We start from the raw sequence: 12686 nt of genomic DNA, 5'->3' as shown, positions 1-12686 counted from the left end.
AATGGAGGGAGCATTCTTTGGCTCTCTTTCTCTCGCGCTCCGGCACTTACAAACGACGCCGCCCCATTCAACGGCCAACCAATCGGAGGCCGGAGCACGACTTCAATATGAGGCTCACGCACACACAGGCCCACTGAAGACACACAGACACACACACATGCAGTTGAGTGTGACGTTGGTGTTGTCGTCGACAGGCAATTTACATGAAATCAAAATGAATCGAATAAAGCGGAAGCAACGTTGGGCGTCTCCGACACACCTATGACCTGCAAAAGCTCTCAAACCAAAGCTGGGACTCTTGAGAATGAATGCAGAAGGGCAAACGATGGGCAATAAGTGAATGGTAAAGAAAACGCGAAATATGAGGTTGTTGTTATTGTAAACAATTTATGTGAAATTCCCCACATTAAAGGCGGTTTCAGTTGGCGAAAATTACTATGTTAGGGTTTGGCTATTCAGAGGGTTCCGGCTGATATAAATATTATTCTGTATCATATTATACTTTTTGTTGTTTTTATTTTCTTAAATATATTCGTTCATTCAAAATATACAAATCATTAATTAGTCAATAAGGAGATGGAAGTGGAAAACAAAGGGTACTCTAAAATAAACAAAGAACTGAATATAAATAGGTGAATAAAATAAATTTGAAAAAAATTTCTTTCGCTTAAATTTCAAGTAATTTACTCCAGATTTCGGTCTTGATAAAGGACCTCAAAATTGGTTACATCGAATAGTTTTTTTCGAAACTATTTAAGCTGGGGTAAACTATTTTGAAATTGTAAAAAAAACTTCTGATAGAATAAAGAAAATATTCTAAGCTAGATGTTATAGATATTATAGAATTCGATTTATTACACAATTGATTCATTTAGAACCTAATTTTATTAAGTTTGTAAAAATCATGTACTATATTCAGGGCTTTTAATAAACCAATCACTGAATACTTTATTATTTACTTTTTTATTTTAAATAGTGATGTAACACATACTTATAATATAATTTAAAATAATTCAGTTATCCTTTTTAAATAATATTAATAGCTAAATCGCTTGAAATTGTTTTCAGTATAGTTTATTCAAAAACAAGAAAGGAATGCTAAAGTCGAGCAGGCACAACTCTTAAATACCCTGTACCACCCCACAAAAAAATAAATTTATTTAATTTAAGTAATTAATTAATTAAATTAATTTAATTAACTTTATTTAATTAATTAACTAAATTAAATATAAAATATTCCATACATGCATACATACATTTACATTTACATCAGAATCGTTTCTATGAGTGTTTGTGTACTTGTACATATGTATGTATGTGTGCATTGGGCGTGGTTATATGGCTATAACTTTCTTCCTGATCAACCTATCATAATGAACACGGATAATTGGATATATAATCAGTATCTGGATGTGTTTACCAAATTCTAAGAATTACGGGAGTTATAGAAAATCTTGAATAGGGAGCGAGTGGGCTTAGGAGAATCTAGATCCCAAGTTTAGTTATTCTAGCTCTTATACTTTCTGAGATCCTTGCGTTCATACAGACAGACGGGCAGACAGACGGACAGACAGATAGACGGACATGGCTATATCGACTCGGCTTGTCATGCTGATCAAGAATGTATATACTTTGTGGGGTCTGCCACGCCTCCTTCTGTGTGTTACATGTACACTCGCACAAAACTAATATACCCTTGTACCCTTTGGGTACAGGGTATAACTAGTAAACGCTATTATGATAAGCAATTTATGATTGTTGTGCTGCTATTTAAACTTAAGAATAAATGTTTTACCTCGAAACCTCATATTATAATTCTCTACACTATATATAACCAATTGGTCAAAGAACGGGGAAAGTTATCGGATCTAAAAGTACGCATTACGAACTTCATCAGAAAATTAGAAGACCGTTCAGAGGTGTGGCATTGCCAGCCCCAAACCGACGAGCGCCACTCTACTTTGTTTACTTAAACTTTTACCGGTGATGTAAAGTGGCCTGCCCACATACATACATACATATGCACAAATCCGTGTGTGTGTGTGTGTGTGTGTGTGTGTGTGTGTGCATGAATGTGGGTGTACGTGTGAGCGGGAAGGCGAACCGAGGCGAGGCGAAAACGAGCAGCGACATAGACAGGTAACTTTTTATGGTGCCATTGATGGTCGCTGCTGGCAGAGCTGATTGTTTTTTAAATTGTTTTTGCACGCGATCCGTGTTTGGCGGCTTTTTTGTTGTAATTGCCATTGCCAAGACTGACGACGTTGTTGCTTTTGTTGCTATTGTTGTTGGTGTTGTTGCTGCAGCTCGGCTACATAATTTAATTTGAATGCATATGCGACCCAAAGTGGGTAATTGAATAAGTTTTTGCTATCGTTTTCTATGTTGCTATAAATTTGATTAGTGGCGCGCGAAATATTTTGCACGACTGCTGTGCAATTCGCGTGACTATGCGGGGCGGGGGCGTGGCAGGGCGTAGCTCGAAAGTGTAGGCGACAATGAATTGTATCGACTGTTTGCAAAATTGCAATTTAATTTTTGGCAAAGAGCCACTTAATTTGATTTTATTGAGCCTGACAAGTGCACCGTCAACTATACATTTATAAGTGTGTATGTGTTTGCCGGTGTATGTTACAGCTAACAAGTTGTTGTTTTTGTTGTTGTCTGCATTCAATTGAAATGTAAGTGTGTACGAAAATTAATGTTATTTAACAGCTGCTGCAGCTGTTTTGTAATTGAATACAATGCGCACACTGAGCGAAAAGGTGTAAGCCTGTTATGATCATAGCAAACAGAATTACTTAGAAGTGAATATAGAATTGATGGAATTTTGGTGTAGATTTTCCAGTTTGTATATAATTTTATATTTAGAAGTATTTATAAATTGTATATTCTAATAACAAAATTACATAAACAACTAAGTCAAACAAATTATTATACTTAAAACGTAAGTGATAATGTTTTTTTATGAATGATGAAAATATAGTCTTTTAAAGATATAACGAGCAAAGCTTTTTATTGCGTTTACTAAACTAAGACTTAAAATATGTAACAAGCATAAATTTTATGTAAGTGGGGGTTGTCTAAAGAACGCTTTGTGCTTCCGCAAGTCCCTATTAACAAAAGTTTCAGAATTATTTATTTTCAGCTAACAAAACTGTGAATATGTTTTATAATTCAGATACAGCTAATACGGAAATAATTTTACAATAGTCAACTGGCAGCGTGCTTAATAGCAAAATCCAAAGGAAATACTTTTCTCTCAATGACTTCATGTGTTAGAAACTTTCAAACTGAAATGTAAATGATATAAAACCAGTTGTTTAAAAATAAAATTGCTTTATTTATATATTTTAAATTTTAAAACTAAGGTTAAGCAATAATAGACACTTGCTTTCATTATATACAATTTATTTCAATAGTTTATATAAATAGATTTATTTTATTGGAGATTTTAAAAGAGAGAGAGAAAGTGAGATGTTTTGATGAGTACTGAAATCTAGATTAGTTTCCAGATAACTACGGCAAGTATTGTGTCCTTAAACTGATCTTTTGCTGGGTCTTACACATTCCCAGCTGGTCATGGCTGGTAATGTTATTTTATTTATTTCTTTTATTTTATGTCAATACAAACATGACAAATCTAATCAAATTACAGAAATGTCTTGTAAACACCTTCGACTCGAGGGGGGATCGTACGCCTAATATATATATATATATACTATTTGCTTGGTAGCTTAAAGAAGGTACTTTTGAAGACGACTTTGTTATTTGACTCGAACCTCTGCGAATAATTTACGCTCTAAATGAAAATTGAGTTCCGCCCTTTTTTTATTTCGTGCCATGCCAAAAACTTGATTACAATTCTGCGGTTGCGCAAAATCGATTCTTCATTTTCGCACACAAAATGTCTCTGCGGCGAAATTGGAAACAATTTACCAAAAATAACAAAAAATATCAATCTCAGTCGGCAAGCGCTGAAATAAATGTGCGCACGTACAGGCCCAAGAAAATTGCGCCTAATATGATTAAAGCCATTCATTTTGAGATTTTGTGCATGAGGCAGAAAGGTGCGCCTAGGGTCAGACACTTGATTAGAGCAATTTTCGCAGTGCCATGAGCGCGCGGCACAATATGAGCATTGATTTTGAAACTGGGCGTCTGCGGGGCACCATGCGGAGAGAGAAAAATGCTGTATGTATGCTATATGCTATATATAGTATGCCTTAAAGAATAGATGAATGGGCCAAAACGAGCGGAAACGAAATTAGCACTAAAATCTATATGAGTTTTTTGTTCGCACAACTCACAAGCGGCTAATTGCCAGCGGCTTATTCATTTTTCGCCAAACTCTTGGCTGTTCATTAATCATTGTTTTGGCATTTCTGGCTACTTTTTAATTAATTTGATTAGCATTTGCATTTATTTATCGATTGGGTGGAATTATGAATTTAATAATTTACTGTGCCGCCTGTTCGTTTCCTTGGTCTGGTATGGTATTCGAAAAAAGTTCGTTGCCCAAGTCTTTCGATTTTGCATACATATGCGTTCACAAATTCAAATCCAACCCACATAATAAGCTTTTAATCATTAACGATTACCCATTTAATATGTTGGTCATTACCAATTTTAACTCAAATTATGCGCAACAGCATTCAAATGCTGTTAAATGCCCAGACACGCCCTCAAATTTGTGTTTATACATCATTACTACTCGTATGTGTGTACAAAGTTTCCATATCGTATTATCTAATGAATTCGCTGCGTGGGCTGGCATGAATATGCATAAATAATATTTTAATTGATTGTTCACAAGATCGTTAGCTTCTTAAATATGGCATGGCATTGTGTTTTTTACTTTGATTTGAAATTTTTTGTTGGCCATAGATTCCATAAAATCGAATTAATAATCAACGCTGGACACGCCGCATCCAACAGCCTCGGGCAGAAAGGCAAATAGTGCTCATGTTTGCCAAAGAAAACGGCCTCGTAGACGCCCTAAAACCTATACACTATACCTATAGATATATGTATTGCTGCTTATAGGTGTACTTCTATTCAACGAACTATTCACAATTCGTTTGATTTGCATTAGAAATCTTTATAATTTGCATAAGTATTAACTACATTTGTAAACTTTATGTCAATTGAGTTTTAATTCTTGATACTTGAAATAAAAAATATATGTAAACAAACTTATTCCATACTTATAGGTTGTATCAAAGCCTTAACTTATGAAGTTAGCTGTGCTTATGCAAGTAATATGTATTAGGTAGGAATTGGGGGCTAAACTCTAGCATTAGCTCCATCCAGTGCATATCAATAGTTCGCATTGAGTGTGAAAAAATACATATAGAAGAGTTTCAGTTTTATGAACTTAAAATTGAGAACAGGCGGACACCAAGCCAACCTGATTTAAATATTTGATGTCTTTGAACTAATTAGGAACAGGAAAGAAAGAAAAGCTTATACTACTAGATAAATCTGTATGTTACTTTTAGAGAGAGCCAAAACAATATACTTTCCTGCTCAATACAACAAGTTCAGTCTTTCTGTAGCGGCCTGCTTTTCTGTATAATTTAAGCGAGTTGTTCGATGGTTCTCTTTATTTCGTCAGCTGCTTGTAAAAGTATTTCTACTTCTCAGCTCATTGAAAATTCATCATAGCTTAGTTTAACCGTACAACAAACACGCATCTACTGCCTTGACCGAAACGAAACGAATGTTTGCACAACCCCCATAATGATGACAGCGCAAATTAGCTACTAATTTTCACACACACACACATGCTCAGCTCAGGACCTCACACAGCTGGCGCCCCCAGTCAGTTGCCGCCGGAAGTGACAGCGGTGCCCAGGACTAGGACCAACTCCAACTCCACATCCAAGTCGCGCCAGACACATCATTTAAAATTGGTATAAATCAGCATTTGATTATCCTTTGTGTGCAAGGCTAATTTGCTGCTGTCTGCGTCTTTCCCTGTGTGTGTGTGTGTGTTTGTGCGTGTGCGTGTTAGTTTGTTTTTAATTTATTAATTATTAGGCGGCTTACTCGTCCTGTCCACGCTGCTGTTTATTGCCGCTTCCGCTGCCATTAGCGCAGACTTCTCATCTCATATTGGCTCTCTGCCTGACATGCACAAGCGGACAGTAAAACAACAACAACAGCAACTACAACCAGTACTGACTTCCACTTAGCTACCTTATGTTGGACTACGCAGCGCCCAAATCAAGCAGGAAAATGCAAAGCTGCAGTCAAGTTGACTTTTCGCTTCGGGTGGTCAACGCACGTCACTCAAATTGAAGTCTCGCAAATGAGAATCTGTGCGCATGCGCGCGCGCACTCACTCGGACGTGGACGGTGGACGGTGGACCGTGGCAAGTTGTCGGATTTTTAATTAAGCGTGGCTATGGCGAATACACCCCAAGGCTATTTCATCAAACCCGCCAAGAAGTTGCAGGCGATCGCTGCTTCAAGCTGGCAGCCAGAGAACAGGTCTTGTTAGTAATTTTTAATTTGAGCTCTTCTGACAGCTTGCTGTCATATAAATTTAATTGAATTTACATTTTTATTAATTGCCGCTCTCTCAGCTCACACAGAACCACAGTGGATCCAAACGGAAAACTAGTTAGATAAAGCAGCAATTCAGAACTACAATGTGGATACACTGCGCTTGGACTTAATCATTAATTGGAATGCATTAATACCTATAGTATAGATTTTTAGAAGGGCTTGGTGTTCGATATATAAATAAAATATAGCATGGAATCACAATCGAATACAAAAGAAATTCGTAAATAAAAGCTTAAAATTTCGATATCAAATGTTATTTTATAATCAAAAAAGGAGAAACACAAAAATCGTTAAATAAATAACAACTTTGTACCTAAATAAATTAAAATTAAGTTATATAAATCACAGTTTGATTAATTAACCCTATTTGTTTTTAATTTTGATGAGGTATGATATATTTTAAGCTTAAAAACTAATAATATTGGAAAAATGTACAATCTTCAGTAGACTTTTGTGCAGCTCGATCGAAAATCGGGACCACTGTGAGGCCGCTGGAAAGTGCTACTCGTTCGCACCGGGTATGAATGGGACTATGCTTGCATGTATTTATGCATAAGTCTGTTTATGTAGTATATCTATATATGAGTGTGTAACAAACTGACTGACTGACTGACTGGCTGGCTGACTTGCTACTCATCAAGTTGGTTTTGCGCTCCGGCCATTTAAAGTTTTTGAATGAATTTAATTTGAGATGATTTGTTGATGGTTTCGTTGCGGTGATTTCTTGCTGACTAATTTAATGTGATTTTTAAATTGCCACAGACGCTGAGTGTGTGGCCGTGGCGACGACTCGGACTCCTACTCGGGCCTGGAGTAGGTTGCTACAAGGCAACAATTTAGAAGAACAGCGGATGGTCGCCTGTTACTGCTGTAGATTGATTTCAGCTGATGCATTAGTCGGCGCATATGTACGAGATTTTTTCTTTTTTCTGTTTTTGGAATTAATGAGCGACACGCCTCGCTGTGAGTCAACAGGTTTCTCCTTGCTCTCGAGCTGATCAACCGGCTTTATGGCCCATTATTGACTAATCTAATTTGGTAAGAAGCCGAGCTAAGTACGCGCACTGTACAAATTTGTTGTGTTGACAAACACAATCCTCCATTCCCGTCAGCTAACGACCAAGTGGTCGTCTCCAATTTGCCGACGCTAACGAGTCGGAGAGTCGGCGAGTCAGCGCATTTTTCTGCCTTTTATAAACTTAATTCGCAAATCAAACAACCGGAGGGCAGAATGAAATTCGCGCATAAGTAAATTAAAAATAAATTTATGTTCAAGCTGAAGGCGGCAAAGGTATAGCGGCAGCGGAAGTTCGTGTGTGTGAGAGCGTGTGTTACCATCGAAACAGGTATGGAAAGAATAAATGTGTGTGTGTGTGTGTGTGTGTGCTGTCGACGATTACGACGGCTGCGAATGCAAATCCAATTAAAATTTCCTAACTGCAGCAGCCGTGCAAAGGATCTACATTCAGTGCTGGCGCTAAGTTTAAGCCGTAAAGCGGCACTGAGCGCTGATTTAAAACACTGCGGGGCGTGTTTATTGATTAAATACAAATTGCGTATATTCATCATCACCGTGCGCACTGATGTTGTTGTTGGTCCTGCTGATGCTGCTGGTGCTGCTGCTGCAGCTGTTGTTGTGGCTGTTGCCAATTAAACTACAATTTGTAGTTGAATACGTGCTATTAAGCAGCAGGCTTCCAATATATCGACGTGAAGCTTCCTAAACTAAGATCGGAGTTGTTTTATGAACAATTTTAATTAATCTGAATTATTTGCTGCAATTGCATTCAGATTTGTTTGGCGCCAATTTTTAAACCCTTGTCATTCACAATAACCTTTAAATTGGCAGCACTGTGTGGGGAGAAATGGCAGTGCTGTCAATAACAGGTTGGCAGCACAACACACCAGCTGTTCAACAGTTGGCAACGCGATGGTCTGAAGAACTGCAAACCACTCAAATGATATAAACTAATAGTTTAGTTATTCGTGAATGGCGCACTGCCTCAATACAACAACAAGGGTGTCCCGACAAAATTGTGAAAATAGTACGTGAATGAAACTGTCGTGGAACTTGCAGCATGCATGTAATTATCTAACTGTTTATTGCGCCTTGCAGGTGCACCACAGAGCGAACAGCTGATGCAGTATTTATCGCCCTAATCAAAATAAGCAACAAGCAAGAAGGCCATAAACCAAAACAACCCCTCAAGCGGCACACATGAATCAAAACGATGATGATCGACAACAGTTACTCAATGACAATGATGATGATGAGATTTTGGGCGGCGGCGGTTGTGGCTTTGTGGCCGCCGTAATGCCCAGCGATGGCGAATATGAGGATCGATCGGATTGCTTGAACCATTTGCCAGAGTTGTGCGCCGAAGAGCCGGATCAAAAAATACAATTGACCTATGCACCCGCAGAGGGGGCTACGTTCATATTCTTTGTGTTCTACCTATTGGGCATTGGCACCATGACGCCCTGGAACTTTTTCGTTACAGCAGAGGATGTAAGTACTTGTGGAATTTTCCATAATCATGCAAAACAGTGCACCAGCATCTTGTGCCATTTATGCGACAATCTAACCCGCATCGAGAACGCGCACCCGACTTCTAAAATCTGCTTATCTGCTTGACATTGTTTTTTATTAATGCATTGTTGTTATTATTTAATTGTTGTTTCTGTTCTTGTTATCGTTTTTTGCTTTTCTTTGTTTGCATGAATTACGAGCTGAGTCACTAAACCCCGTTCATTAGCAGCTCGAATTACCCACTCCCTCTATCTCTATTGCAACTGTTCTAATGCGAACTTTCTCGCCTTCTTCTTTTTTATGATGTATGCAGTACTGGAAGTACAAATTTCGCAATACCACGCTGAATGAGACGGACACCCTAGACGAGCTGACGCCCCTACAGAAGAGCTTCACATGCGATTTGACGCTGACTGCAACCATTTCCGGCACCACTTTCCTTATACTGAACGCTGTCTACGGCAAGCATGTCTCCTTGGGCGTCAAATTACTGGGCACGCTCACAGCCATACTGGTACTGTTTGGTATTACGACTGCCTTTGTGGAGATCAACACGGATAATTGGCAGGAGCAGTTCTTTCTCATAACGCTCATAATTGTCGTCATTCTGAATAGTGAGTTGAAATCACTTTTATAGTTTTAATTATGTGTAAATTCTTTCTAAAATGACAACAATAAGGGCTTGTAATTTAAACAGGAATTAGTCATAATTTATTGAACAGAATTTTATAGTTATAATCAAATGTGATTAGATTAGAACATAACTATAGATTATTGACTCGGAAAAGTAGTTGAGAAAGCGGTCAGTATTTCGGCGGGTTTTTGAAATAATCCATTTTTTTTTTCATTGCAAAATTGTACTAGAATGACCATCAGATGGTATCTTACTCGTAGTTTTGCGAAACCTATCGAGGGTATTGTTTAATAATTGAAGAGTGCTGGACTTTGAGCGCACGATCTCAGGATTTAAATTGAATGAATTGACTTCATTGAACATTATTTACTGTAATTAAGTTATAGTTTTTCCGAACCCGAGCAGTTCTTTTGATTATAATTCCCATTTCAGTTATAATCCCTAGTTTTTTTTATTATATTTGCTCTAAAACAATCTCTTCATTTTTACAGTAAGCGCTGCTACCATGTCTGGGGGCTTGTACGGCATAGCCGGTTTGTTTCCCTCCGAATATATGACTGCTGTGGTCAGCGGCCAAGCCTTAGGAGGCATAATCACCGCTCTGGCCTTCATACTTGTGCTGGCGTTGGACACGGAACCCAAAACGACTGCATTCATATTTTTCATATTGGGAATCGTGCTCATCTCGTTCTGCATTGTTTGCTACATTATTATGGTACGGCAGCCGTACTTCAATTATTACCTGAACGGGGGCGATCAGTACAAAATAATAAAAGCAGCGCCCTCGCATAGTCGTGAGGAGGATATAGGCGTGCCTTTGGAGCCGATAATGAGCCATGTGCTTGGAAAGATATTTATGCAGACCATTACCCTGGCGCTGTTGTATGCGACAACCCTTTCGGTGTATCCGGCCGTCACAATTTTGATGCAGTCGGAGCATTATGGCAGCAAAAGCGCGTGGAGCGGTAAGTCTCCTTACTCTAACTTATATTATTTTCACCATATAACTGGCTGGGTGATTTCTAGACATTTACTACATGCCCGTGGTAAATTACTTGTTCTTCAATTGTGGCGATTACTTTGGACGTCTGCTGGCAGGCTGGTGGGATAAAGTAAGTAATGCCACGACTATTAGGAAATTCCCGTAGTAATTGAAATCATTTTTTTTAGCCCACAAATCGGCACACCACATTTCTATTTACCATTGTGCGTGTCCTGTTTGTACCTTTCTTCTTGTGCTCTAACTCTAGTGAGCATTACTTTTTACCCATTCTGATAAAGCATGACGCCGCATTTATCTCTATGATGATAGTCTTTGGATTGTCCAACGGCTACCTTACTAATAACCTGCTCATCATGGTGCCAAGGTACGTTCACTTGTTAGTGTTTTAACAGTTGATTCCCAACACTATCTTCTAACCGTTTCAGACGCGTCAAGCAACACGAAAAGGAGCTGGCGTCCTCAATAATGGCTGCCTCATTGAGCTGTGGCATGGTCCTCGGCTCCTTGCTCAGCATGGCGTTTGTTCAAATGCTGTGACAATCGAAGCAAAGACTCTACTGCAATCTGACTGCAAAATTTAATGGTGCCTTCAAATATTCTGCAAGTGTTTTGTCTAACAATTATTTAGCGAAAATTGTTTGTGTCAGTTGAAATTGTTTGGGCATTAAGTTTTTATATGATTTCTATAACCGGAGCTCCACGTGTGCTCTCGTGTTTGCGCTATCAAGTGAAAAGTGTTGTGATCTTTTGTGATTATAACAATTCTAATGCTCCAAATTGCCAATCTATAAATCGTTTTATGTAAACGTATGTTTTAAGTAATGATAAGTTTTAAATTGATAAAGTGTGTAATATAAAGGGGAATGTTTTATGCAGCTAAATAATGTAAGTCTTTTTCTCAATTGTGTATTTATGATGGTTAACTTTTATTTTAATCAGTTTTCTTGATCACAACAACAATGTGGATTAATTTGCATTAAATTTAGTTTTATTTTATTTATGAATCTTATATCAGTTTTAATTTAAGTCTCTCTAATGAATTTTCATTATAGACACACAGTTCGAAAGTTTGTTTAGGGATTTACCATATATTTTTTATATGTTTTACAATTTGTAGTTTCTCAATGAATTCTTATTGTTTGTATGAACATTTTAACAATTAATTCTAGTATTTCATTCTTATAAATAACAGTGCATGCCAAATGCCAATCGTGAAAATTGAAAATAAAAAGTCTGTCAAAAATATTTAGCCAAAGATCTCAGCTCGCCAAAAAATTGAACTTAAATCGCAGCCCCCAAAAGCATGCAACAATATTTTGTAGAAATAAATTCACACCATCGCATAATATGCAACTTTTATTTGGTTCGTATAAACATTAATGAGTTGCTTTACTTGCTGTTCATTTATCTTTGCCTGGTTTTTTATTTCGCAAAATGTGAACTTGTATGGGGGTTGTTGGCCGCACTGCCAGCACCCATTTGAGATGGCGCCATAGTCCGTTACTTTCCAATCGATTTTCAAATATTTGTCAATGTGTTTTTTTCCTGACATGTCATGCACTGTGTTTGCTTTTTAAGTAATTATTTATTATATAAATTATTGTAAACTCTTGCATACACCGAGAACTTCAGTTGGAATTGTGTTGTGGGTTTCTCTTAAGTGCCTTACCAAATTGTAACAACTGGGCTCAAATACGTATGTTGTATGTATGTATATGTATACATGTGTTTATGTAACTCTAGGATTTTCTAAACATTTATTTTGCTAATATTCGCTAAAGTCAAATTCTTATTTTTCCTTCGGTATTTTTTTAAACATTTATCGTTATTATTCGCCAACAAATTCGTTTGTTTGCCACCAAATTCCATAACTCGAGTACGTACATTTAATGAGTGAAACGACATTTTATTTGTTTTCTCTTATCGCCTTATAAGTTGGTTTGGTG

The 12686-nt window shown here is 37.5% G+C and overlaps 1 protein-coding gene across 1 annotated transcript; it reads left to right on the top strand.

Moving 5' to 3' along the window:
- Positions 1–8484: 8484 nt before the first annotated feature.
- Positions 8485–11736, top strand: LOC115631509 (equilibrative nucleoside transporter 2). Its single transcript, XM_030528274.1, has 7 exons — positions 8485–8618; positions 8690–9082; positions 9417–9717; positions 10229–10702; positions 10764–10849; positions 10908–11104; positions 11166–11736. The coding sequence occupies exons 2-7, from the start codon at positions 8792–8794 to the stop codon at positions 11275–11277; spliced, it is 1461 nt and encodes a 486-aa protein (XP_030384134.1). The 5' UTR covers positions 8485–8618; positions 8690–8791; the 3' UTR covers positions 11278–11736.
- The last annotated feature ends 950 nt before the right edge of the window (positions 11737–12686 follow it).

This window comes from Scaptodrosophila lebanonensis, unplaced genomic scaffold (assembly GCF_003285725.1).
Source record: "Scaptodrosophila lebanonensis strain 11010-0011.00,11010-0021.00 unplaced genomic scaffold, SlebRS2 tig00001412-arrow-pilon, whole genome shotgun sequence".
NCBI classification, from domain to species: domain Eukaryota; kingdom Metazoa; phylum Arthropoda; class Insecta; order Diptera; family Drosophilidae; genus Scaptodrosophila; species Scaptodrosophila lebanonensis.
The sequence above is the reverse complement of the archived record's forward strand: the minus strand, read 5'-3'. Positions and strand labels throughout refer to the sequence as shown.